The 27,146-nt window shown below is 44.6% G+C and overlaps 1 protein-coding gene across 1 annotated transcript in view; it reads right to left on the bottom strand.

Moving 5' to 3' along the window:
• Positions 1–27,146, bottom strand: part of LOC139371114 (dual serine/threonine and tyrosine protein kinase) — a 48,370-nt gene that overhangs the window by 6,239 nt on the left and 14,985 nt on the right. The window contains exons 5-10 of the mRNA XM_071111192.1: positions 26,897–27,092; positions 26,180–26,418; positions 25,910–25,993; positions 25,596–25,772; positions 24,950–25,079; positions 2,936–3,092 (exon numbers count right to left, since the gene is read on the bottom strand). Coding sequence (XP_070967293.1) covers positions 2,936–3,092; positions 24,950–25,079; positions 25,596–25,772; positions 25,910–25,993; positions 26,180–26,418; positions 26,897–27,092 — 983 coding nt within the window. The remainder of the gene's footprint in view (positions 1–2,935; positions 3,093–24,949; positions 25,080–25,595; positions 25,773–25,909; positions 25,994–26,179; positions 26,419–26,896; positions 27,093–27,146) is intronic.

Below are 27,146 nucleotides of genomic sequence, written 5' to 3'. Positions count from 1 at the left end.
AGCATGATGCTGCCACCACGCTTCACTGTAGGGATGGTTCCAGATTTCCTCCAGACGTGATGCTTGGCATTCAGGCCAAAGAGTTCAAACTTGGTTTCATCAAACCAGAGAATCTTGTTTCTCATGGTCAGAGTCCTTTAGGTGCCTTTTGGCAAACTCCAAGCGGGCTGTCATGTGCCTTTTACTGAGCAGTGGCGTCCGTCTGGCCACTCTACCATAAAGGCCTAATTGGTGGAGTGCTGCAGAGATGGTTGTCCTTCTGGAAGGTTCTCCCATCTTCAGAGGCTCTCTAGAGCTGTCAGAGTGACCATCAGGTTATTGGTCACCTCCCTGACCAAGGCCCTTTCCCCCAATTGCTCAGGTTTGGGGGTTCCAAACTTCCTCCATTTAAGAATGGAGGCCACTGTTCTTGGGGACCGTAAATGCTGCAGACTTTCTTTGGTAGCATTCCCAAGATCTGTACCTCGAAACAATCCTGTGAGCTTTATGAACAATTCCTTCGACCCCATAGCTTGGTTTTTGCTCAGACATGCACTATGTGGGACCTTATATAAAACAGGTGTGTGCCTTTCCAAATCATGTCCAAGCAATTGAATTTACCATAGGTGGACTCCAATCAAGTTGTAGAAACATCTCAAGGATGATCAATGGAAACAAGATGCACCGGAGCTCAATTGCGAGTCTCATAGCAAAGGGTCGGAATGTTTGTTTAATAAAAATATATATTTTTAAACTTCTCACTTTGTCATTATGTGGTATTGTGTGCAGATTGACTAGGATATATATTTTTAATACATTTTTAGAATAAGGCTGTAACGTAACAAAATGTGGAAAATGTCAAGGGGTCTGAATGCTTTCTGAATGCACAGTGTATAATTAATATGCCGTGTATTGCATTGCAGTGAAGTGAATGGAGTAAGGAGTCACCAGCTCCGTATTAAACCCGGGTGCGGGCTCCCGAGTGGCGCAGCGGTCTAAGGCACTGCATCTCAGTGCAAGAGGCATCACTGCAGTCCCTGGTTCAAATCCAGGCTGCATCACATCAGGCCATGATTGAGCGGCGCAATTGGCCCAGCGTCGTTCAGGTTTTGCCGGGGTAGGCAGTCATTGTAAATAAGAATTTGTTCTAAACTGACTTAACCCTTTTTATTTAACTAGTCAAATAAAATAAAAACAAATTGCTCAGCAAAATAAATTAGTCTAAGTTTTGTACTCTGACTAAATCCAATTACATATATTTGTATTTTATTAAAACTGCATAACATATAGCCTACACAGCTTTCAACAAACCAATATTGGTGTAAACTTTCCAAATAAAAGCTGGTATAAATACAATATAAAAATGCCAAATTATCAATGCATTCTTTTTAAAAAGATGGTTGCAATGCTGTTAAAAACAGGGTTTAACATGTCTTTGTAGGGGGGCCCTTATTTTGAAAAAGACAATCTGCAATCGTGCTGCCAGAAGAACGGTAATGGAGGTGTGTGTGGCAATGTACCATATATGGGTAACTGCATACTTGGAGTGTTTAAAAAAGTGGGCGTTGCAAAAGAAGTGGGTTGATCAACAGCTGTGTCTGTAACATCAGTGGGTGGATCAACAGCAACTGGTGTAACATCCTGCACTCCATTATTGGTTAGACCGGCCATATCCAGGTGCACCTCTGGTCAGCTCAATGTTTACATTGCAGGTTAAGAGAACTAACGTAGGAGGTTAGGATCATTAATGTGACAGGTTTGGAGAATGAGTTGACATTTAGGAAAAGGCCTAGGCTTAGCTAAAATGAGTCTGCTAAATTAGCTGATTCGCTTTCCATAACCCAACTTGTTGATCCTCCTACTTCTGTTGACACACCCACTTTCAGACACTCCAATGCACTGCCGTTTGGCATGCAGCACGTTGGCAGTGCATGCTGGGACTTGTAGCGCAGGGCGCCACAGGCAGTATGGCAGCGGGCCAAAATGAATTGATAACCCAAATCTATGGGCGTGTCCGAGCAGATCACTTTTGTCAAGTGGTCACCACCTTAAAATGTGTTGCATTATGGGGATACAAATTGCCCAACTTGCACCTACACGACAACTACATTAACCGAAAACCATGTGATCAAAGGTCATGAAGTACTGACTGCAAATTTCTTCAACTTCCTCACCTGCATTGTCAGAGGGTCTATTGTCAACCAATAATTAAGGTGTTTTTGTTTAACCCACCCGAACTTGACCAAAGACGTGACTGAAACAGGAACCAACTTTGCCGTGATTCACGTATACAGTGGTTATGTGCAATTAAATGTGATTTGAGTCTCACCAATTGATAGTACGATGTACACACATATGTACAGTTTGAGTGTGTGATATGGGGGTTGGAGACATGTTTAATTCAATATTACAAAGAAAAACATTTAGAAACAATTGCAACACTGCCATGTGGCACTGAGCCTAGATGTTGGAAAACCACATCCGTTTCCGACTTTCTGATGTTGCAGATTCAACTCCCCCGACTTCACTCAACTTTTGTCTAGTCGGTAGCTTGCGCCTTACTACTCAAATGAGCCCATTGCGTGTCCTAGAGGGTGTGCCGATTTATCCAGTACATGCGCTATACAAAGACCTGTCACGTCACCACCAATAAAGAAGAGTTTAGTTGATGACAAATGAGTCGCACCACTGTTGGTTATTGGAGGACTATTCTTCACTTGAGTAGAGCCAAATTTCAATATCAAAAAATAAGTAAACTTTTCTTTAAACTTTCTATTACTACCTCAGGTCTCAGTTTAAAGGCGTGCTGTATTGAAATGCTAGGACAAACTATGGTTGAAACTACAAACTAAAAGGGTATGGCTGAAATCCATGGCACAGGTGTGACCATATATGACAAGCCAAAGCAGCAGGTTGTCTTTAAATCCTTCCCTCTCTGCTGGCTGGGCCGTCTCACCTGGTGTAGTGAAACTCTAGAGCCAGATCGTTCCAGTGCTTGTCGTCGGGCGGTACCACAGACTTCAGAGCGCAGGGGTAGCGTCCCCCCCAGCTGTCACACAGATAGACCACTCCATACTGACCCCGCCCCAGCTCTCGGCCAAGCTTGGGCTTGCCTGCCAAAAAGACGAAGAAACATACAGAGATTGCTTTATTGTGATTGGCCTGTGAGAGAGGACAACCCTGGCAGTGTATACTATTCAAATTCTTCCACATTGTATTACGTTACAGCCTTATTCTAAAATTGTCAATCTACACAAAATACCCCATAATGACAAAGCAAAAACAGGTTTAGATATTTTTGCAAATGTATTAAAAATACAACAAATACCTTATTTACATAACTATTCAGACCCATTGAGACTCATAATTGAGATCAGCTGCATCCTGTTTCCATTGATCATCCTTGAGGTGTTTCTACAACATGATTGGAGTCCAACTGTGATAAATTCAATTGATTGGACATGATTTAGAAAGGCACACACCTGTCTATATAAAAAGGTCCCACAGTTGACAGTGCATGTCAGAGCAAAAACCAAGCCATGAGGTCGAAGGAATTGTCTGTAGATCTGAGACAGGATTGTGTCGAGGCACAGATCTGGGGAAGGGTACCAAAACATTTCTGCAGCATTGAAGGTTCCCAAGAACACAGTGGCCTCCATCATTAAATGGAAGAAGTTTGGAATCATCAAGACTCTTCCTAGTGCTGGCTGCCCTGCCAAACTGAGCAATCTGGGGAGAAGGGCCTTGGTCAGGGAGGTGACCAAGAACCCAATGGTCACTGACAGAGCTCCAGAGTTTCTGTGGAGATGGGAGAACCTTCCAGTAGGACAACCATCTCTGCAGCAATCCACCAATCAGGCCTTTATGGTAGTGGCCAGACAGCAGCCACTCCTCACTAAAAAGGCACAAAAGCCCAATTGGAGTTTGCCAAAAGGCACCCAAGACTCTCAGACCATGAGAACCATGATTCTCTAGCCTGAATGCCAAGCGTCACATCTGGAGTAACCTGAAACCTGGCACCATCCCTACAGTGAAGCATAGTGGTGTCAGCATCATGCTGTGGGATGTTTTTCAGTGGCAGGGACTGGGAGACTAGTCAGGATCGAGAGAAAGATGAACGGAGCAAAGTACAGAGAAATCCTTGATGAAAACCTGCTCCAGAGTGCTCAGGACCTTAGACTGGTGCAAAGGTTCACCTTCCAACAGGAAAACGACCCTAAGCACACAGCCAAGACAACGCAGGAGTGACTTAGGGACAAGTCTCTGAATGTCCTTGAATGGCCCAGCCAGAGCCCGAACTTAAACCCGATCAAACATCTCTGGAGAGACCTGAAAATAGCTGTGCAGCGACACTCCCCATCTAACCTGACAGAGCTTGAGAGGAATTGCAGAGAAGAATGGGAGAAACTCCCCAAATACAGGTGTGCCAAGCTTGTAGCGTCATACCCAAGAAGATTCAAGGAAGTAATCGCTGCCAAAGCTTCTTTATCAAAGTACTGAATAAAGGGTCTGAATACTTATGTAAATGTGACAGTTTCTTAAACATTTGCAAACAATTCTAAAAACAGTTTTTCCTTTTCATTATGGGAAGTGTTTAATCAATTTTACAATAAGGCTGTAACGTAACAAAATGTGGAAAAAGTCATGGGGTCAGAATACTTTCCGAATGCACTGTGTGTGATTATATATACAGTGCCTTGCAAAAGTATTCGGCCCCCTTGAACTTTGCGACCTTTAGCCACATTTCAGGCTTCAAACATAGATATAAAACTGTATTTTTTGTGAAGAATCAACAACAAGTGGGACACAATCGTGAAGTGGAACGACATTTATTGGATATTTAAAACTTTTTTAACAAATCAAAAACTGAAAAATTGGGCGTGCAAAATTATTCAGCCCCCTTAAGTTAATACTTTGTAGCGCCACCTTTTGCTGCGATTACAGCTGTAAGTCGCTTGGGGTATGTCTCTATCAGTTTTGCACATCGAGAGACTGACATTTTTTCCCATTCCTCCTTGCAAAACAGCTCGAGCTCAGTGAGGTTGGATGGAGAGCATTTGTGAACAGCAGTTTTCAGTTTTCCACAGATTCTCGATTGGATTCAGGTCTGGACTTTGACTTGGCCATTCTAACACCTGGATATGTTTATTTTTGAACCATTCCATTGTAGATTTTGCTTTATGTTTTGGATCATTGTCTTGTTGGAAGACAAATCTCCGTCCCAGTCTCAGGTCTTTTGCAGACTCCATCAGGTTTTCTTCCAGAATGGTCCTGTATTTGGCTCCATCCATCTTCCCATCAATTTTAACCATCTTCCCTGTCCCTGCTGAAGAAAAGCAGGCCCAAACCATGATGCTGCCACCACCATGTTTGACAGTGGGGATGGTGTGTTCAGCTGTGTTGCTTTTACGCCAAACATAACGTTTTGCATTGTTGCCAAAAAGTTCAATTTTGGTTTGATCTGACCAGAGCACCTTCTTCCACATGTTTGGTGTGTCTCCCAGGTGGCTTGTGGCAAACTTTAAACACTTTTTATGGATATCTTTAAGAAATGGCTTTCTTCTTGCCACTCTTCCATAAAGGCCAGATTTGTGCAATATACGACTGATTGTTGTCCTATGGACAGAGTCTCCCACCTCAGCTGTAGATCTCTGCAGTTCATCCAGAGTGATCATGGGCCTCTTGGCTGCATCTCTGATCAGTCTTCTCCTTGTATGAGCTGAAAGTTTAGAGGGACGGCCAGGTCTTGGTAGATTTCAGTGGTCTGATACTCCTTCCATTTCAATATTTTCGCTTGCACAGTGCTCCTTGGGATGTTTAAAGCTTGGGAAATCTTTTTGTATCCAAATCCGGCTTTAAACTTCTTCACAACAGTATCTCGGACCTGCCTGGTGTGTTCCTTGTTCTTCATGATGCTCTCTGCGCTTTTAACGGACCTCTGAGACTATCACAGTGCAGGTGCATTTATACGGAGACTTGATTACACACAGGTGGATTGTATTTATCATCATTAGTCATTTAGGTCAACATTGGATCATTCAGAGATCCTCACTGAACTTCTGGAGAGAGTTTGCTGCACTGAAAGTAAAGGGACTGAATAATTTTGCACGGCCAATTTTTCAGTTTTTGATTTGTTAAAAAAACTTTGAAATATCCAATAAATGTCGTCCCACTTGTTGATTCACAAAAAAATACAGTTTTATATCTTTATGTTTGAAGCCTGAAATGTGGCAAAAGGTCGCAAAGTTCAAGGGGGCCGAATACTTTCGCAAGGCACTGTATACACACACACACATACCACACACACACAGTGGGGAGAACAAGTATTTGATAACCTGCTAAATTGGCACTGTTTCCTACTTACAAAGCATGTAGAGGTCTGTAATTTTATCATAGCTACACTTCAACTGTGAGAGACGGAATCTAAAACAAAAATCCAGAATATAACATTGTATGATTTTTAAGTAATTAATTTGCATTTTATTGCATGACATAAGTATTTGATACATCAGAAAAGCAGAACCTAATATTTGGTACAGAAACCTTTGTTTGCAATTAGAGATCACACGTTTCCTGTAGTTCTTGACCAGGTTTGCACACACTGCAGCAGGGATTTTGGCCCACTCCTCCATACAGACCTTCTCCAGATCCCTCAGGTTTCGGGGCTGTCGCTGGGCAATACAGACTTTCAGCTCCTGCCAAAGATTTTCTATTGGGTTCAGGTCTGGAGACTGGCTAGGCCACTCCAGGACCTTGAGATGCTTCTTACGGAGCCACTCCTTAGTTGCCCTGGCTGTGTGTTTCGGGTCGTTGTCATGCTGGAAGACCCAGCCACGAGCCATCTTCAATGCTCTTACTGAGGGAAGGAGGTTGTTGGCCAAGATCTCGCGATACATGGCCCCATCCATCCTCCCCTCAATACGGTGCAGTCGTCCTGTCCCCTTTGCAGAAAAGCATCCCCAAAGAATGATGTTTCCACCTGCATGCTTCACGGTTGGGATGGTGTTCTTGGGGTTGTACTCATCCTTCTTCCTCCAAACACGGCGAGTGGAGTTTAGAGAAAAAGCTCTATTTTTTTCTCATCAGACCACAACATTCTCCCATTCCTCCTCTGGATCATCCAGATGGTCATCGGCAAACTTCAGACGGGCCTGGACATGCGCTGGCTTGAGCAGGGGCACCTTGCGTGCGCTGCAGGATTTTAATCCATGATGGTGTAGTGTGTTACTAATGGTTCTCTTTGAGACTGTGGTCCCAGCTCTCTTCAGGTCATTGACCAGGTCCTGCCGTGTAGCTCTGGGCTGATCCCTCACCTTCCTCATGATCATTGATGCCCCACTAGGTGAGATCTTGCATGGAGCCCCAGACCGAGGGTGAGTGACCGTCATCTTGAACTTCTTCCATTTTCTAATAATTGCACCAACAGTTGTTGCCTTCTCACCAAGCTGCTTGCCTATTGTCCTGTAGCCCATCCCAGCCTTGTGCAGGTCTACAATTCTATCCCGGATGTCCCTACACAGCTCTCTGTTCTTGGCCATTGTGGAGAGGTTCTTAAAGAAAAACTAACAGGTCTATGAGAGCCGGAATTCTTACTGGTTGGTAGGTGATCAAATACTTATGTCATGCAATAAAATTCAAATGAATTACTTAAAAATCATACAATGTGATTTTCTGGATTTTTGTTTTAGATTCCGTCTCTCAGTTGAAGTGTACCTATGATAAAAAATACAGACCTCTACATGCTTTGTAAGTAGGAAAACCTGCAAAATCGGCAGTGTATCAAATACTTGTTCTCCCCACTGTATATACACAGTGTACAAAACATTAGGAACACCTTACTAGTATTGAATTGCACCCCCTGTTGCCCTCAGAACAGTCTAAATTCGTTGGGGCATGGACTATAAGGTGTCGAAAGTGTTCCACAAGGATGCTGGCCAATGTTGACTCCAATGCTTTCCACGGTTGTGTCAAGTTGGCTGGCTGGATGTCCATTGGGTGCTGAACCATTCTTGATTACACACGGGAAACTGTTGAGTGTAATAAACCTAGCAGCTAGTGGCAGGGGACTTTAATGCAGGAAAACTCACATCTGTTCTACCAGCATGTTAAATGTGCAACCAAAGGGGGAAAAACTCCAGAGACACATACAAAGCTCTCCCTCAATTTGGCAAATCTGACCATAATTCTATCCTCCTGATTCCTGCTTACAAAAACTAAAGCAGGAAGCACAAGTGACTTCGTCAATAAGAAAGTGGTCAGTAAGACCTTTAAACAGGTCAACAGGGCCAGGAGTACCAGGATGTGTACTCCGAGCAACCAACTGGCAAGTGTCTTCACTGACATTTTCAAACTCTCCATGACCGAGTCTAATACCAACATGTTTCAAGCAGACCATAGTCCCGGTGCCCAAGAACACAAAGGTAACCTGCCTAAATGACTACCGTCCTGTAGCCATGAAGTGCTTTGAAAAGCTGGTTATGGTTCACATCAACACCATTATCCCAGAAACCCTAGACACACTCACTCCAATTTGCATACTGCCCCAACAGATTATGCACTCCACACTGCCCCTTTTCCACCTGGACAAAAGGAACACCTATGTGAGAATGCTATTCTTTGACTACAGCTCAGCGTTCAACACCATAGTGCCCTCAAAGCTCATCAATAAGCTAAGGACCCTGGGACTAAACACCTCCCTCTGCAACTGGATCCTGCACTTCCTGACGGGCCGCTACCAGGTGGTAAGGGTAGGTAACAACACATCCGCCACGCTGATCCTCAACACAGGGGCACGTGCTCAGTCCCCTCCTGTACTCCCTGTTCACTAAAATCAGATTTGAATGGTCACATGCACATGGTTAGCATATGTTAATGCGAGTGTAGCGAAATGCTAGTACTTCTAGTTCCGACAGTGCAGTAATATCTAACAATTCCACAAAATCTACCTAATACATACACATTTAAGTAAAGGGATGGAATAAGAATATGTACATAAATATATGGATGCAAGATGCAATAGATTGTATAGAATACAGTATATACCTATGAGTTGAGTAATGCAAGATATGTAAACATTATTAAAATGGCGTTAAAGTGACTAGTGATCCATTTATTAAAGTGGCCAATGATTTCGAGTCTATGTTGGCAGCCGCTTCTTTGTGGCAGTGTTGGCTGTATAACAGTCTGATGGCCTTGAGATAGAAGCTGTCTTTCAGTCTCTCGGCCCCAGCTTTGATGCACCTGAACTGACCTCGCTTTCTGGATGGTAGCGGGGTGAACCAGTCTATTGCATGGCCAGGCACGACTCCAACACCATCATTAAGTTTGCGGATGACAACAGTGATCACCAACAATGACGAGACAGCCTATAGGGAGGTCAGAGACCTGGCCGTGTGGTGCCAGGACAACATTTCAGAGGGTAGTGCATACAGCCCAGTACATCTCATTCCAAGATGGCGTAGCAGTCGGACGTCTGTTTTGTCTTTGTTTTGTCCCGTCCTGTGTATATTGTTTTCTTCATATATATTTTTTATCTCAATTTCCATCTACGGACTGAACATACTCTCCTGCAACCCGCCTTACCCAATGTGGTATGAATCTGCTATTTGTTATACTTTAGAACCGGAATCCCCATCTGAAGCTAGCCAGCTAAGTAGCTACTAGTCAGTTAGCCACTGCTAGTGGTCATCACTGTGAACTGTGACATCAGCCAGCCTCAGCCCAACAAATTCCTGCCAATCTGCACAGCACGATATCAACCCAGAACATATCGGACTGCTTTTTCTCTACCACATCTCCGGATTCCTCCGTAAGCTCAAACTTTACACCGGATCATCGCAGCTAGCTAGCTGCTATCCGAGTGGCTACTCCTGGCTAACGTCTCTGTTCCGAAGCAAGCACCAGTTAGCCTGGAGCTAGTCTCAAGATAAGCCCATCTCCCGGCTAGCCGAGGAGATCCATCAGACAATTACTGGGCTTCAATACCTCTTTTGCCAATTGGCCTGGACCCTTTGCTGCCGGCACGGAGCCCCACCGATCCATCACAACTGGTCTGCCAACGTAACCGTCCAAGGGGGTTTCAACAGGCTCTGCCGTTGGGACGCCCCCCTGAGGCCTATCTGCTAGCCCCGGCCTGCTAGCTGTCTGAAACACTGTGTTTCCAGCTTGCCTAGCTACTCACTGGACCCTATGGCGACACATGCCTCTCCCTAATGTCAATATGCCTTAGTGATTTGTCTTATTTCACTGTAGAGCCTCCAGCCCTGCTCAATATGCCTTAGCTAGCCCTTTTGTTCCAGCCCCCACACATGCGGTGACCTCACCGGTTTTAAATGGTGCCTCGAGACAAACTCTCATCGTCACTCAATGCCTAGGTTAACCTCCACTGTACTGACATTCTACCATACCCTTGTTTGTACATTATGCCTAGAATCTATTCCTCCGCACCCAGAAATCTGCTCCTTTTATGCTCTGTTCCGAACACACTGGAAGACCAGTTCTTATAGCCTTTAGCCGTACCCTTATCCTACTCCTCCTCTGGTGATGTCGAGGCTAACCCAGGCCCTGCAGCCCCCAGCATCACTCCCATTCACCAGGCACTCTCATTTGTTAACTTCAGTAACCGTAAAAGCCTTGGTTTCATGCATGAAGCCTCCTCCCTACATTTGTTTTATTCACTGCTTTAGCACACTCCGCCAACCCGGATGTCGTAGTAGTGTCTGAATCCTGGCCAGGGAATGCAAACAGTGTAGCTATTCCCTCCGCAAGGCAATCAAACAAGCTAAGCGTCAGTATAGACACAAAGTAGAGTCCCAATTCAACAGCTCGGACACAAGAGGTATGTGGCAGGGTCTACAGTCAATCATGGATTACAAAAAGAAAACCAGCCCCGCCACGGACCAGGATGTCTTGCTCCCAGACAGACTGAACAACTTCTTTGCTCGCTTTGAGGACAATACAGTGCCACTGACACGGCCCGCTACCAAAACCTGTGGACTCTACTTCACTGCAGCCGACGTGAGTAAAACATTTAAACATGTTAACCCTCGCAAGGCTGCAGGCCCAGACGGCATCCCCAGCCGCGCCCTCAGAGCATGCGCAGACCAGCTGGATGGTGTTTACGGACATATTCAATCAATCCCTATCCCAGTCTGCTGTTCCAACATGCTTCAAGAGGGCCACCATTGTTCCTGTTCCAAAGAAAGCTAAGGAAACTGAGCTAAACAACTACCGCCCCCCCTCACTTCCGTCACCATAAAGTGCTTTGAGAGACTAGTCAAGTACCATATCACCTCCACTCTACCTGACACCCTAGACCCACTCCAATTTGCTTACTGCCCCAATAGGTCCACAGACAACGCCATCGCAACCACACTGCCCTAACCCATCTGGACAAGAGGAATACTTATGTGAGAATGCTGTTCATCGACTACAGCTCAACGTCAACAAAACAAAGGAGATTATCGTAGACTTCAGGAAACAGCAGAGGGAGCACCCCCCCATCCACTTCGACGGAACAGTAGTGGAGGGTAGTAAGTTAAGTTCCTCGGCGTACACATCATGGACAAACGGAGTTGGTCCATCCACACAGACAGAGTGGTGAAGAAGGCACAGCAGCGCCACAGCCAGCTGCCTGTTCACCCCGCTATCATCCAGAAGGCGAGGTCAGTACAGGTGCATCAAAGCAGGCACCGAGAGACTGAAAAACAGCCACCACTAACATTGAGTGGCTGCTGCCAACATACTGACTCAACTCCAGCCACTTTAATAATGTAAAAATGTATCACTAGCCACTTTAAACAATGCCACTAAATGTTTACATACCCTACATTACTCATCTCATATGTACAGTGGGGTAAAAAAGTATTTAGTCAGCCACCAATTGTGCAAGTTCTCCCACTTAAAAAGATGAGAGGCCTGTAATTTTCATCATATGTACACTTCAACTATGACAGACAAAATGAGAAGAAAAAAAATCCAGAAAATCACATTGTAGGATTTTTAATGAATTTATTTGCAAATTATGGTGAAAAATAAGTATTTGGTCACCTACAAACAAGCAAGATTTCTGGCTCTCACAGACCTGTAACTTCTTTAAGAGGCTCCTCTGTTCTCCACTCGTTACCTGTATTAATGGCACCTGTTTGAACTTGTTATCAATATAAAAGACACCTGTCCACAACCTCAAATAGTCACACTCCAAGCTCCACTATGGCCAAGACCAAAGAGCTGTCAAAGGACACCAGAAACAAAATTGTAGACCTGCACCAGGCTGGGAAGACTGAATCTGCAATAGGTAAGACGCTTGGTTTGAAGAAATCAACTGTGGGAGCAATTATTAGGAAATGGAAGACATACAAGACCACTGATAATCTCCCTCGATCTGGGGCTCCACGGAAGATCTCACCCCGTGGGGTCAAAATGATCACAAGAACGGTGAGCAAAAATCCCAGAACCACACGGCGGGACCTAGTGAATGACCTGCAGAGAGCTGGGACCAAAGTAACAACACACAACACAGCCAGGGACTCAAATCCTGCAGTGCCAGACGTGTCCCACTGCTTAAGCCAGTACATGTTCAGGCCCGTCTGAAGTTTGCTAGAGAGCATTTGGATGATCCAGAAGAAGTTTGTGAGAATGTCATATAGTCAGATGAAACCCAAATATAACTTTTTGGTAAAAACTCAACTCGTCGTGTTTGGAGGACAAAGAATGCTGAGTTGCATCCAAAGAACACCATACCTACTGTGAAGCATGGGGGTGGAAACATCCTGCTTTGGGGCTGTTTTTCTGCAAAGGGACCAGGGCGACTGATCCGTGTAAAGGAAAGAATGAATGGGGCCATGTATCGTGAGATTTTGAGTGAAAACCTCCTTCCATCAGCAAGGGCATTGAAGATGAAACGTGGCTGGGTCTTTCAGCATGACAATGATCCCAAACACACCGCCCGGGCAACGAAGGAGTGGCTTCGTAAGAAGCATTTCAAGGTCCTGGAGTGGCCTAGCCAGTCTCCAGATCTCAACCCCATAGAAAATCTTTGGAGGGAGTTGAAAGTCCGTGTTGCCCAGCAACAGCCCCAAAACATCACTGCTCTAGAGGAGATCTGCATGGAGGAATGGGCCAAAATACCAGCAACAGTGTGTGAAAACCTTGTGAAGACTTACAGAAAACGTTTGATCTCTGTCATTGCCAACAAAGGGTATATAACAAAGTATTGAGATAAACTTTTGTTATTGACCAAATACTTATTTTCCACCATAATTTGCAAATAAATTCATTAAAAATCCTACAATGTGATTTTCTGGATTTTTCTTCTAATTTTGTCTATCATAGTTGAAGTGATGATGAAAATTACAGGCCTCTCATCTTTTTAAGTGGGAGAACCTGCACAATTAGTGGCTGACAATACTTTTTTGCCCCACTGTATATACTGTACTCTATACCATCTACTGCATCTTGCCTATGCTGTTCTGTACCAGCACTCATTCATATTTTTTATGTACATATTCTTCATCCCTTTACACTTGTGTGTATAAGGTAGTTGTTGTGGAAGCACAAGCATTTCACTACACTCGCATTAACATCTGCTACCCATGTGTATGTGACAAATAAAATTTGATTTGACTGTCAAATGCTCCCTAAAACACTTCAGTGAGCAGGCCTTTCTAATCGACCTGGCCCGGGAATCCTGGAAGGATATTGACCTCATCCTGTCAGTAGAGGATGCCTGGTTCCTCTTCAAAAGTGCTTTCCTCCCAGTCTTAACCTCTCTAGGGTACGTGGGACACTAGCGTCCCATCTGGCCAACATCCAGTGAGATTGCAGAGCACCCAATTCAAATACAGAAATGCTCATTATAAAAATTCAGAAAACAAAACATTTTACATAGGTTTAAAGATTAACTTCTTGTTAAACCAACCACAGTGTCATACTTATAAAATGCTTTTCGGCGAAAGCATACCTAGCCCAGAACATAGCCCAGTTGACAAATTATTACAAACAAGCCAAGCAGAAGCGTTACAAAACTTAGAAATAGATACAATTAATCCCTTACCTTTGATGATCTTCATATGGTGGCAATCAGAAGACATTCATTTACTCAATAAATGTTATTTTTGTTTGATGAAGTCTCTTTATATCCAAAAACCTCAGTTTTGTTATCGTGTTTTCTTCAGTAATCCACAGGTTCAAAAGCAGTCCAAACAATCACACAAAATCCAAATTGTATCCGTAAAGTTAATAGAAACATGTTTATATTTGGCCTCCCGGGTGGCACAGTGGTTAAGGGCGCTGTACTGCAGCGCCAGCAGAGTCCCAGGCTCTGTCGTAACCGGCCGCGACCGGGAGGTCCGTGGGGCGACGCACAATTGGCCTAGCGTCGCCCGGGTTAGGGAGGGCTTGGTCGGTAGGGGTGTCCTTGTCTCATCGCGCACCAGCGACTCCTGTGGCGGGCTGGGCGCAGTGTGCGCTAACCAAGGTGGCCAGGTGCACGGTGTTTCCTAAGGCGCATTGATGCGGCTGGCTTCCGGGTTGGATGCGTGCTGTGTTAAGAAGCAGTGCGGCTTGGTTGGGTTGTGTATCGGAGGACGCATGACTTTCAACCTTCGTCTCTCCCGAGCCCGTACGGGAGTTGTAGCGATGAGACAACAATACTACAACAATTGGATACCATGAAATTGGGGAGAAAAAGGGCTAAAATTAAAAAAAAAAAAAAAAAAAGTGTTTATATTTAATCCTCAGGTTGTTTTTTTAGCCTAAATGATCTATATTTCAACCGGACAATAACGTCGTCAATATAAAAGGTAAACAAGAAATGCACACGTGCATGAAAAAGCTCGGACACTGTAGGGTCCACTCGTTCAGACTGGTCTTACTCCCTCATTTATAAGAATACAAGCCTGAAACGATTTCTAAAGACTTGACATCTAGTGGAAGGCATAGGAACTGCAAATGGAGTCTTAAGTCAATGGATACTGTAATGGCATTGAATAGAAAACTACAAAACAAAAACTACTTCCTGAATGGATTTCTCAGGTTTTCGCCTGCTAAATCGACTCTGTTATACACAGACACTATTTTAACAGTTTTGGAAACAGTGTTTCTATCCAAATCTACCAGTTATATATGTATATACTGTACTCGATACCATCTACTGTATCCTGCCTATGCTGCTCTGTATGTACATATTATATTATAATATTATGTACATATTCTTTATCCCCTTACACTGTGTATAAGACAGTAGTTTTGGAATTGTTAGTTAGATTACTTGTTGGTTATTACTGCATTGTCGGAACTAGAAGCACAAGCATTTCGCTACACTCGCATTAGCATCTGCTAACCATGTGTATGTGACAAATAAAGTTTGATTTGATTTGATATACATATCATATCTTCTGGGCCCGAGTAGCAGGCCGTTTAATTTGGGCATGCTTTTCATCCAAAATTCAGAATGCTGCCCCCTACCCTAGAGAAGTTAAATAAGCTTGCCCCATTAATTTTTTTTTTAACTAAGCACAGCTATTGCACTTGGTTCACCCAAGACTTGACTGCCCTTGACCAGCACAAAAATATCCTGTGGCGTTCTGCATTAGCATCAAATAGCAACTTCTCAGGGAAGTCAGGAATCAATATACTCAGTCAGTTAGGAAAGCTAAGGCTAGCTTTTTCAAACAGAAATGTTCTTCCTATAGCACTAATTCCAAAACCTTTTGGGACACTAAAATCCATTGAGAATAAGAGCACCTCCCAGCTGCCCACTGCACTGAGGATAGGAAACACTGTTACCAACCGATAAATCTACGATAATCGAGAAATTCAATAAGCATTTTTCTATACGGCTGGCCATGCTTCCACCTTTGCTACCCCTACCATGGCCAACATCTCAGCACCCCACACTTCTCCGTCACCCAAAGCCAGACAGCTGATGTTCTGAAAAATCTGGATCCCTACAAACCAGCTGGGCTAGAATATCTGGACCCTCTTCTTTCTAAAAAATTATCCACCTAAATTGTTGCAACCCCTTTAAACTAGCCTATTCAACCTCTCGTATCGTCTGAGATCCCCAAAGATTATAACGCTGCGGTGGTCATCCCCCTCTTCAAAGGGGGAAGACACACTAGACCCAAAATGTTATAGACCTATATCCATCCTGCCCTGCCTTTCTGAAACCTTTGAAAGCAAAGTCAACAAACAGATCCCCGACCATTTCGAATCCCACCGTACCTTCACTATACAATCTGGTTTCCGAGCTGGTCCTGGGTTTACCTCAGCCACGCTCAAGGTCCTAAACAATATCACAACCGCCGTCTTCAACCTGGCCAAGGATTTTGACTGCCAATTACTGCATCCTTATCGGCAGACTCAATAGCCTTGGCTTCTCAAATGCCACGCCTGGTTCACCAACTACTTCTCAGATAGAGTTCCGTGTGTCAAATTGGAGGGCCTGCTGTCCGGACCTCTGGCAGTCTCTGGAGGTGCCACAGGGTTCAATTCTCGGGCCGACCATTTTCTCTGTATACATCAATGATGTCGCTCTTGCTGCTGGTGATTCTCTGATCCACCTCTACGCAGATGACACCATTCTGTATCCATCTGGGTCTTTGGACACTTAAACCTCCAGACGAGCTTCAACGCCATACAACAACACTCCTTTCATGGCATCCAATTGCTTTTAAATGCTAGTAAAACTAAGTGCATGATCTTCAATCGTTTGCTGCCCGCAACCTCCCACCCAACAAGCATCACTACTCTGGACGGTTCTGATTTAGAATATGTGGACAACGACAAACACCTAGGTGTCTGGTTAGACTGTAAAATCTCCTTCCAGACCCACATGAAGCATCGCCAATCCAAAATGTAATCTAGAATCGGCTTCTTATTTCACAACAAAGCATCCTTCACTCATGCTGCCAAACATACCCTTGTAAAACTGACCATCCTACCGATCCTCTGCGATGTCATATACAAAATAGCCTCCAATACCCTACTCAATAAATTGGACGTAGTTATCACAGTGCCATCCGTTTTGTCACCAAAGCCCCATATACTACCCACCACTGCGACCTGTATGCTCTCATTGGCTGGCCCTCGCTACATACAGTTGAAGTCAGAAGTTTACATACCTTAGCCAAACACATTTAATCTCTGTTTTTCACAATTCCTGACATTTAATCCAAGATTCCATTTTAGGTCAGTTAGGATCACCACTTTATTTTAAGAATGTGAAATGTCAGAATAATAGTAGAGAGAATGATTTATTTCAGGTTTTATTTCTTTCATCACATTCCCAGTGGGTCAGAAGTTTAGTATTTGGTAGCATTGCCTTTAAATTGTTAAACTTGGGTGAAACGTTTCGGGTAGCCTTCCACAACACAAGCTTCCCACAACACGTTGGGTGAATTTTGGACCATTCCTGGGTCCGCTTTGTAGGCCTCCTTGCTCGCACACACTTTTTCAGTTCTGCCCACAAATGTTATGGGATTGAGGTCAGAGCTTTGTGATAGCCCCTCTAATACCTTGTCTTTGTTGTCCTTAAGCCATTTTGCCACACCTTTGTAAGTATGCTTGGGGTCATTGTCCATTTGGAAGAACCATTTGCGACCAAGCTTCAACTTCCTGACTGACGTCTTGAGATGTTGCTTCAAATATATCCACAGAGGGCATCATGAGAAAGTAAAACTATTTTGTGACGTGCACTAGTCCCTCCTGCAGCAAAGCACCCCCACAACATGATGCTGCCACCCCCGTTTGTCACGGTTGGGATGGTCTTCTGCTTGCAAGCCTCCTCTTTTTCCTCCAAACATATCGATGGTCTTTGCCCCCATTTGCAGTTGCAAACCGTCGTCTGGCTTTTTTATGCCGGTTTTGGAGTAGTGGCTTCTTCCTTGCCGAGCGGCCTTTCAGGTTATGTCGATATAGGACTTGTTTTACTGTGGATATAGATAATTTTGTACTTGTTTCCTCCAGCATCTTCCCAAGGTCCTTTGCTGTTGTTCTGAGATTGATTTGCACTTTTCAAACCTTAGTACGTTCATCTCTAGGAGGAGACAGAACAAGTCTCCTTTCTGAGTGGTATAATGGCTGCGTGGTCCCATGATGTTTATACTTGCTTACTATTGTTTGTACTGATGAACGTGGTACCTTCAGGCATTTGGAAATTGCTCCCAAGGATGAACCAGACTTGGAGGTCTACAATTTTTTTTCTGTGGTCATGGCTGATTTCTTTGGATTTTCCCATGATGTCAAGCAGAGGCACTGAGTTTGAAGGTAGACCTTGAAATACATCGACAGGTACACCTCTAATTGACTCAAATGATGTCAATTAGCCTATCAGAAGCTTCTAAAGCTATGACATCATTTTCTGGAATTTTCCAAGCCGTTTCAAGGCACAGTCAAGTTAGTGTATGTAAACCCACTGACCCACTGGAATTGTGATACAATGAATTATAAGTGGAATAATCTGTCTGTAAACAATTGTTGGAAAAATTACTTGTGTCATGCATGAAGTAATGTCCTAATTGACCTGCCAAAACTATAGTTTGTTAACAAGAAATCTGTGGAGTGGTTGAAAAACAAGTTAATCACTTCAACTTAAGCGTATGTAAACTTCCGACTTCAACTGTATTCATTGCCAAACCCACAGGCTCTAGGTCATCTATAAGTCCTTGCTAGGTAAAGCCCCGTCTTAGCTCACTGGTCACCATAGCAACACCCACTCGTAGCACACGCTCCACAGGTATATTTCACTGGTCATCCTCACTGAAGCTAGAGTCTTATCTCCCTTTAACTTTAAACATCAGCTGTCAGAGCAGCTTACCGATCACTGTACCTATACACAGCCAATCTGTAAATAGCACACCCAACTACCTCATCCCCATATTATTACTTACCCTCTTGCACCCCAGTATCGCTACTTACACATCATCATCTGCACATCGATCACTCCAGTGTTAATGCTAAATTTGAATTATCTATTGTGTTATTGACTGTACGTTTGTTTTATGTGTAACTGTTGTTTGTGTCGCACTGCTTTGCTTTACTTCCGGCGCCGACAGAGATGGCCGCCTCGCTTCGCGTTCCTAGGAAACTATGCAGTTTTTTGTTTTTTTACGTGTTATTTCTTACATTAGTACCCCAGGTCATCTTAGGTTTCATCACATACAGTCGAGAAGAACTACTGAATATAAGATCAGCGTCAACTCACCATCAGTACGACCAAGAATACGCTTTTCGCGACGCGGATCCTGTGCTCTGCCTTACAAACAGGACAACGGAGTGGATCCCATGCAGCGACCCAAAAAAACGACTCCGAAAAAGAGGGAAACGAGGCGGTCTTCTGGTCAGACTCCGGAGACGGGCACATCGTGCACCATTCCCTAGCATTCTTCTTGCCAATGTCCAGTCTCTTGACAACAAGGTTGATGAAATCCGAGCAAGGGTAGCATTCCAGAGGGACATCAGAGACTGTAACGTTCTTTGCTTCACGGAAACGTGGCTTACTGGAGAGACGCTATCCGAAGCGGTGCAGCCAACAGGTTTTTCCACGCATCGCGCAGACAGGAAAAAACATCTTTCTGGTAAAAAGAGGGGCGGGGGCGTATGCCTTATGACTAACGTGACATGGTGTGATGAAAGAAACATACAGGAACTCAAATCCTTCTGTTCACCTGATTTAGAATTCCTCACAATCAAATGTAGACCGCATTATCTACCAAGAGAATTATCTTCGATTATAATCACAGCCGTATATATCCCCCCCCAAGCAGACACATCGTTGGCTCTGAATGAACTTTATTTGACTCTTTGCAAACTGGAAACCATTTATCCGGAGGCTGCATTCATTGTAGCTGGGGATTTTAACAAGGCTAATCTGAAAACAAGACTCCCCAAATTTTATCAGCATATCGATTGCGCAACCAGGGGTGGAAAGACCTTGGATCATTGTTACTCTAACTTCCGCGACGCATATAAGGCCCTGCCCCGCCCCCCTTTCGGAAAAGCTGACCACGACTCCATTTTGTTGATCCCTGCCTACAGACAGAAACTAAAACAAGAGGCTCCCACGCTGAGGTCTGTCCAACGCTGGTCCGACCAAGCTGACTCCACACTCCAAGACTGCTTCCATCACGTGGACTGGGACATGTTTCGTATTGCGTCAGACAACAACATTGACGAATACGCTGATTCGGTGTGCGAGTTCATTAGAACGTGCGTTGAAGATGCCGTTCCCATAGCAACGATTAAAACATTCCCTAACCAGAAACCGTGGATTGATGGCAGCATTCGTGTGAAACTGAAAGCGCGAACCACTGCTTTTAATCAGGGCAAGGTGTCTGGTAACATGACCGAATACAAACAGTGCAGCTATTCCCTCCGCAAGGCTATCAAACAAGCTAAGCGTCAGTACAGAGACAAAGTAGAATCTCAATTCAACGGCTCAGACACAAGAGGCATGTGGCAGGGTCTACAGTCAATCACGGACTACAGGAAGAAATCCAGCCCAGTCACGGACCAGGATGTCCTGCTCCCAGGCAGACTAAATAACTTTTTTGCCCGCTTTGAGGACAATACAGTGCCACTGACACGGCCTGCAACGAAAACTTGCGGTCTCTCCTTCACTGCAGCCGAGGTGAGTAAGACATTTAAACGTGTTAACCCTCGCAAGGCTGCAGGCCCAGACGGCATCCCCAGCCGCGCCCTCAGAGCATGCGCAGACCAGCTGGCCGGTGTGTTTACGGACATATTCAATCAATCCCTATACCAGTCTGCTGTTCCCACATGCTTCAAGAGGGCCACCATTGTTCCTGTTCCCAAGAAAGCTAAGGTAACTGAGCTAAACGACTACCGCCCCGTAGCACTCACTTCCGTCATCATGAAGTGCTTTGAGAGACTAGTCAAGGACCATATCACCTCCACCCTACCTGACACCCTAGACCCACTCCAATTTGCTTACCGCCCAAATAGGTCCACAGACGATGCAATCTCAACCACACTGCACACTGCCCTAACCCATCTGGACAAGAGGAATACCTATGTGAGAATGCTGTTCATTGACTACAGCTCGGCATTCAACACCATAGTACCCTCCAAGCTCGTCATCAAGCTCGAGACCCTGGGTCTCGACCCCGCCCTGTGCAACTGGGTACTGGACTTCCTGACGGGCCGCCCCCAGGTGGTGAGGGTAGGCAACAACATCTCCTCCCCGCTGATCCTCAACACTGGGGCCCCACAAGGGTGCGTTCTGAGCCCTCTCCTGTACTCCCTGTTCACCCACGACTGCGTGGCCACGCACGCCTCCAACTCAATCATCAAGTTTGCGGACGACACAACAGTGGTAGGCTTGATTACCAACAACGACGAGACGGCCTACAGGGAGGAGGTGAGGGCCCTCGGAGTGTGGTGTCAGGAAAATAACCTCACACTCAACGTCAACAAAACTAAGGAGATGATTGTGGACTTCAGGAAACAGCAGAGGGAACACCCCCCTATCCACATCGATGGAACAGTAGTGGAGAGGGTAGCAAGTTTTAAGTTCCTCGGCATACACATCACAGACAAACTGAATTGGTCCACTCACACAGACAGCATTGTGAAGAAGGCGCAGCAGCGCCTCTTCAACCTCAGGAGGCTGAAGAAATTCGGCTTGTCACCAAAAGCACTCACAAACTTCTACAGATGCACAATCGAGAGCATCCTGGCGGGCTGTATCACCGCCTGGTACGGCAACTGCTCCGCCCTCAACCGTAAGGCTCTCCAGAGGGTAGTGAGGTCTGCACAACGCATCACCGGGGGCAAACTACCTGCCCTCCAGGACACCTACACCACCCGATGTCACAGGAAGGCCATAAAGATCATCAAGGACATCAACCACCCGAGCCACTGCCTGTTCACCCCGCTATCATCCAGAAGGCGAGGTCAGTACAGGTGCATCAAAGCTGGGACCGAGAGACTGAAAAACAGCTTCTATCTCAAGGCTATCAGACTGTTAAACAGCCACCACTAACATTGAGTGGCTGCTGCCAACACACTGACACTGACTCAACTCCAGCCACTTTAATAATGGGATTGATGGGAAATGATGTAAATATATCACTAGCCACTTTAAACAATGCTACCTTATATAATGTTACTTACCCTACATTATTCATCTCATAAGCAAACGTATAAACTGTACTCTATATCATCGACTGTATCCTTATGTAATACATGTATCACTAGCCACTTTAACTATGCCACTTTGTTTACATACTCATCTCATATGTATATACTGTACTCGATACAATCTACTGTATCTGCCTATGCTGCTCTGTACCATCACTCATTCATATATCCTTATGTACATATTCTTTATCCCCTCACACTGTGTACAAGACAGTAGTTTTGGAATTGTTAGTTAGATTACTTGTTGGTTATTACTGCATTGTCGGAACTAGAAGCACAAGCATTTCGCTACACTCGCATTAACATCTGCTAACCATGTGTATGTGACAAATAAAATTTGATTTGATTTGATTTGATTTATCTTGACCAGGATGCAGTTGTTCTCAACTGGCTTACCTGGTTAAATAAAACACTTTTTTTTTTTTTTTTTTAATCACTGGGGCCAAAATTCCTGCCATCCAAGACCTCTATACCAGGCGGTGTCAGGAAGGTCCTAAAAATTGTCAAAGACACCCTAGTCATAGACTGTTCTCTCTGCTACCGGACAACAAGTGGTACCAGAGCGCGAAGTCTAGGTCCAAGAGGCTTCTAAACAGCTTCTACCCCCAAGCCATAAGACTCCTGAGCATCTAATCAAATGGCTACCCAAACTATTTGCCACCCCCCACACACTTATTTTACACTGCTGCAACTCTGTTTATTATTATCTACTAACCAGTTCCCCCTAACATTGACTCTGTACCGTGCAGTCTACTGTTCAGATGGGTTAAATGTAAACTGAAATCTTTAGATCTACAATCACTCACATAGCCTGCATAATTAAGCATTTCTTGCAGTAAAATTATACACCAAATGTAGGCAAAATGCTGACTCGGTAACAGGAGTGAAGAAATATGATATTTCTTTCAGCATCTTGAGAGAATGCGAATGCTCAGTTAGATACCATCTGTAGCGGCACCATATTTATCAGCATCATAAAAGCTGATAGTATTTCAACCACATAACATATGCATCCAAACCTGAAATCTTATCAGAAACATGTTGGGTCGTTTTAACAGCTTTCCATTTCCTTAAAGATGACAGAAAACTTTACCGATGTCAACTAGATTGAAGCATTCATTCTATTGATTTATGACATTCTGGCGAGTAAAGGTTTATCTAGTCTTCTAGGGCAACATATGACCGAAGAGAATCTGCATGCATCTAATTATAGACAAGGCTTACCAAAATGTCAGAAATTATAAGCAGAAACATCTCAAATCAGGCCCCAAAAAATCCTGCCCCTCTGTCAAAAAAATAATAATTCTGCCGTCTTTGACTGTATAGTGTATTTTCTATATTTGCAGGTAAGAGTTGGGCGCAGGCCTCAGTTTTTCACATATAGTCGGGCGATTGTGGATGGGTTATTAGCAATTGCGGGCGGGTGCGGGTTTACAAACATCTGACCCGCGCACCACTAGTGTGTGTGTGTGTGTGTGTGTGTGTGTGTGTACGTACGTACGTACAGTACCTTCGGAAAGTATTCAGACCCCTTGACTTTTTCAACACTTACGTTACAGCCTTAGTCTAAAATTGATTCAATGTTTTTTCCCCCCCTCTCAATCTACACCCCATAATGACAAAGCAAAAACAAGTGTCAAAAAACTGAAATGTCATATTTACATAAGTATTCAGACCCTTTACTCAGTGCTTTGTTGAAGCACCTTTGGCAGCGATTACAGCATAAAATATTCTTGGGTACGACGCTACACGCTTGGCACGCCTGTATTTGGGGAGTTTCACATTCTTCTCTGCAGATCCTCTCAAGCTATGTCAGGTTGGATGGGGAGCGTTGCTGCTGCACAGCTATTTTCAGGTCTCTCCAGAGATGTTCGATCAGGTTCGCCCCCAGTCTGAGGTCCTGAGCGCTCTGGAGCAGGTTTTTATCAACGACTTCTGTACTTTGCTCCGTTCATCTTTGCCTCGATCCTGACTAGTCTCCCAGTCCCTGCTGCTGACAAACATCCCCAGAGCTTAAAGCTGCCACCACCATGCTTCACCGTAAGGATGGTGCCAGGTTTCCTCCAGAAGTGACGCTTGGCATTCAGACCAAAGAGTTCAATATTGGTTTATTCAGACCGGAGAAACGTGTTTCTCATGGTCTGAGAGTCTTTAGGTGCCTTTTGGTAAATTCCAAGCGGGCTGTCATGTGCCTTTTACTGAGGAGTGGCGTCCATCTGGCACTCTACCATAAAGGCCTGATTGGTGGAGTGTTGCAGAGATGGGAGAAACTTGCAGAAGGACAACCATCTCCAGAGGAACTCTAGAGCTCTGTCCGAGTGACTATCGGGTTCTATGTCACCTCCCTGACCAAGGTCCTTGTACCCCGATTGTTCCGTTTAGCCAGGCAGCCAGCTCTAGGAAGAGACTTGGTGGTTCCAAACTTCTTCCATTTAAGAATGATGGAGGCCACGGTGTTCTTGGGGACCTTCAATGTTGCAGAGATTGGTTGTCCTTCTGGAAAGTTCTCCCATTAATCCTATCTCAGAGCTCTACGGACAATTCCTTCGTCCTCCTGGCTTGGTTTTTGCTCTGACATATACTGTCAACTGTGGGACCTTATAGACAGGTGTGCCTTTCCAAATCATATCCAATCAATTGAATTTACCATAGGTGGACTCCAATCAAGTTGTAGAAACATCTCAAGGATGATCAATGGAAACAGGATGTACCTGAGCTCAATTTTGAGTATCATAGCAAAGGGTCTGAAAAATTACGTAAATAAGGCATCTTTTTAAGATAGATAGATAGAGAGAGGAGAGAGACTCACCATGCAACAGCACGTCTCGGAGGGAGCGGCTCTCCAGAGACAGGCGGGCCAGCCGTGGGGCATGGTCTTTCCTCACACGCAGCCACAGGTCCTCAGTACGCTCCAACCGCCCTGTGTGACCTTCCTCCAGCTACACATATACATGTTATTGGTTGAAATCTCATAGGCAATTGTACAAAACAAACACAGCTTCTCAGTATGCTCCAACAAATGTTTACGACATTCCTCCACATAACACCATCAGAAAAAAACTGTGGGTCTTTCGCAATCATGACAATCACATTCTCAGTCGTGGGGACAACCCTCACAGCAATTTGATCATTGAGATCAAAGAAATTCAAACAGAAAATCAAACTTGTTGCAAAACAAAAGGCATGACTGACGAGTGGCTTAAGTGAGACATTGCAAGTAAGCAGGCTGAGAGTCCCAAGACATAGCATGAACAGAACCTGGCAAAACTGGTTGAAATGTCATTATCACAACAAGAAAATGGTTGATAGTTAATTTTAACATAATTGCAAACAGTTTTTCCCGCTGGGAAAGAAAGTAGCAGCCAAGGCAAAACCAGATGGAGAGTGTGAAGGTGCATGAAAAACAAGGTTTCCAGTTTGAGACAAAAACGTTAGCCAAGGCTGGGTTGGTGTACCTGTCGCAGGGAGGCAGCAAAAGCGTCGTGGGAGCTGTTGAGGCGTGTTCTGAACTGGGAGCAGATACTCTTCGCCAGCTTGGCAGCACTCAGGCTCTCTATGGCATCCTGGGCCACATTTCTCTTCCACTCTGGTGTGATGGCAGGAGGGTTCACAAACGTTATCCTCTGGATGATCTTCATAGGGGAGGAGAGAAAGCGGGAGAGAGCATTTGTGATTTGCTATTTTGCTAATGACAAATCAAGGTTGTTGTTATTCCAAAAAACTACTATTTAAAAAATCATATTCCAGAGGCTTGACTGGGAATTGTTACTTGTTTGATCTGCTCCCAGACAAGTCTCGTAACAGAGGATCCTGAATGGAAGGTCACCTCCACGTGATAGGCAGCGTTAAGGATCTGACCAAGACAGGCAGAGAGATGAGAGAAAACAGAACAAGATGTTATTATTTAAGTTAAAACAACTGTCTTGTGAGAAAAATGTAATTACATACATAGTCTTTTACGTCATCTTTTGAGGAATCCTATTAGCTAACGTTGTGACTTTACACACACACACACACACACACACACACACACACACACCTGTTTGAGGTGGTTGGAGGTGACGTTGTGAACGGAGGACTCCATGTTGGACTTCTCCAGGCTGTTTAGACAGCGCTCAAGGGTTCCTACAAAGCTCTCCCTCAGGTAGTCCACAGAGCTGATCAGCTTGTTGGCCACCGCTTGGTTTAACCTCACAACTATCAGCTCTTGGATCTGGTGGATGCAGGATTTTATAACCTTTGAAGTAACAGGCTCTCCATTGGTCGCCACTATGAGGTCTGTGAGGTCAGAGAAAGACACATTGAATGAAAGCGTGAGTGAAAGATAATGTGGTGAAATTTCAGTGACATTTTTCAAGTAGGCTAAATGGTCTTTCTTACATTAAATGCATAATTTGTAAGCTGTCAAGTAGTATTCAATGTTTTTGGCAAAGTATCATATTGACACCTGCTGCTGACTGAACAATGGATCTTCCTCCCTCTCACCCCCCACCATGCCAACTATTTGACACTTCCACATTTTGCAACTAATCATGTCTTTGGTTGCATCTACTTTTTGTGTCAGCTGTATGTCCCAAATTAACAATTAAGGTCCTTTTAGTTCCTACACAGGTCACCTCAAGATTGTGTCTTGTCAACTCAGTGTCATCCATCACCAAGTGAAGGTCAGTTTGGGGTCAGTAGTACAGCTATGGTATGCTATTATCTCAGAGACTTTTGACAGCATCAGTCTTTAGTTGGCCTTTGGACTGTGTACCTGTGAACTCCAGGTTGGCAGCATCCTCCAGCAGCTGTTCCTTCATGCTGCTCAGCGTCTCCACGATCATCTCCTTCATCTCCTCCTGCTTGCGGTTGGCAATGGCCATCAGGGAGGTGAACAACTCGCCCTCCTTCTCCCGCGTGTACTCCAGCCGCCGCGGCGTGATCTGCAGGTCCCTCTGCATGTCAAAGGCCTGCAGCCAGGGAGAGAAGGATAAGTCAGCCTCTGCCACCACTATCATTTTTCT

Source organism: Oncorhynchus clarkii, chromosome 17 (assembly GCF_045791955.1).
Source record: "Oncorhynchus clarkii lewisi isolate Uvic-CL-2024 chromosome 17, UVic_Ocla_1.0, whole genome shotgun sequence".
NCBI classification, from domain to species: Eukaryota; Metazoa; Chordata; class Actinopteri; order Salmoniformes; family Salmonidae; genus Oncorhynchus; species Oncorhynchus clarkii.
The sequence above is the reverse complement of the archived record's forward strand: the minus strand, read 5'-3'. Positions and strand labels throughout refer to the sequence as shown.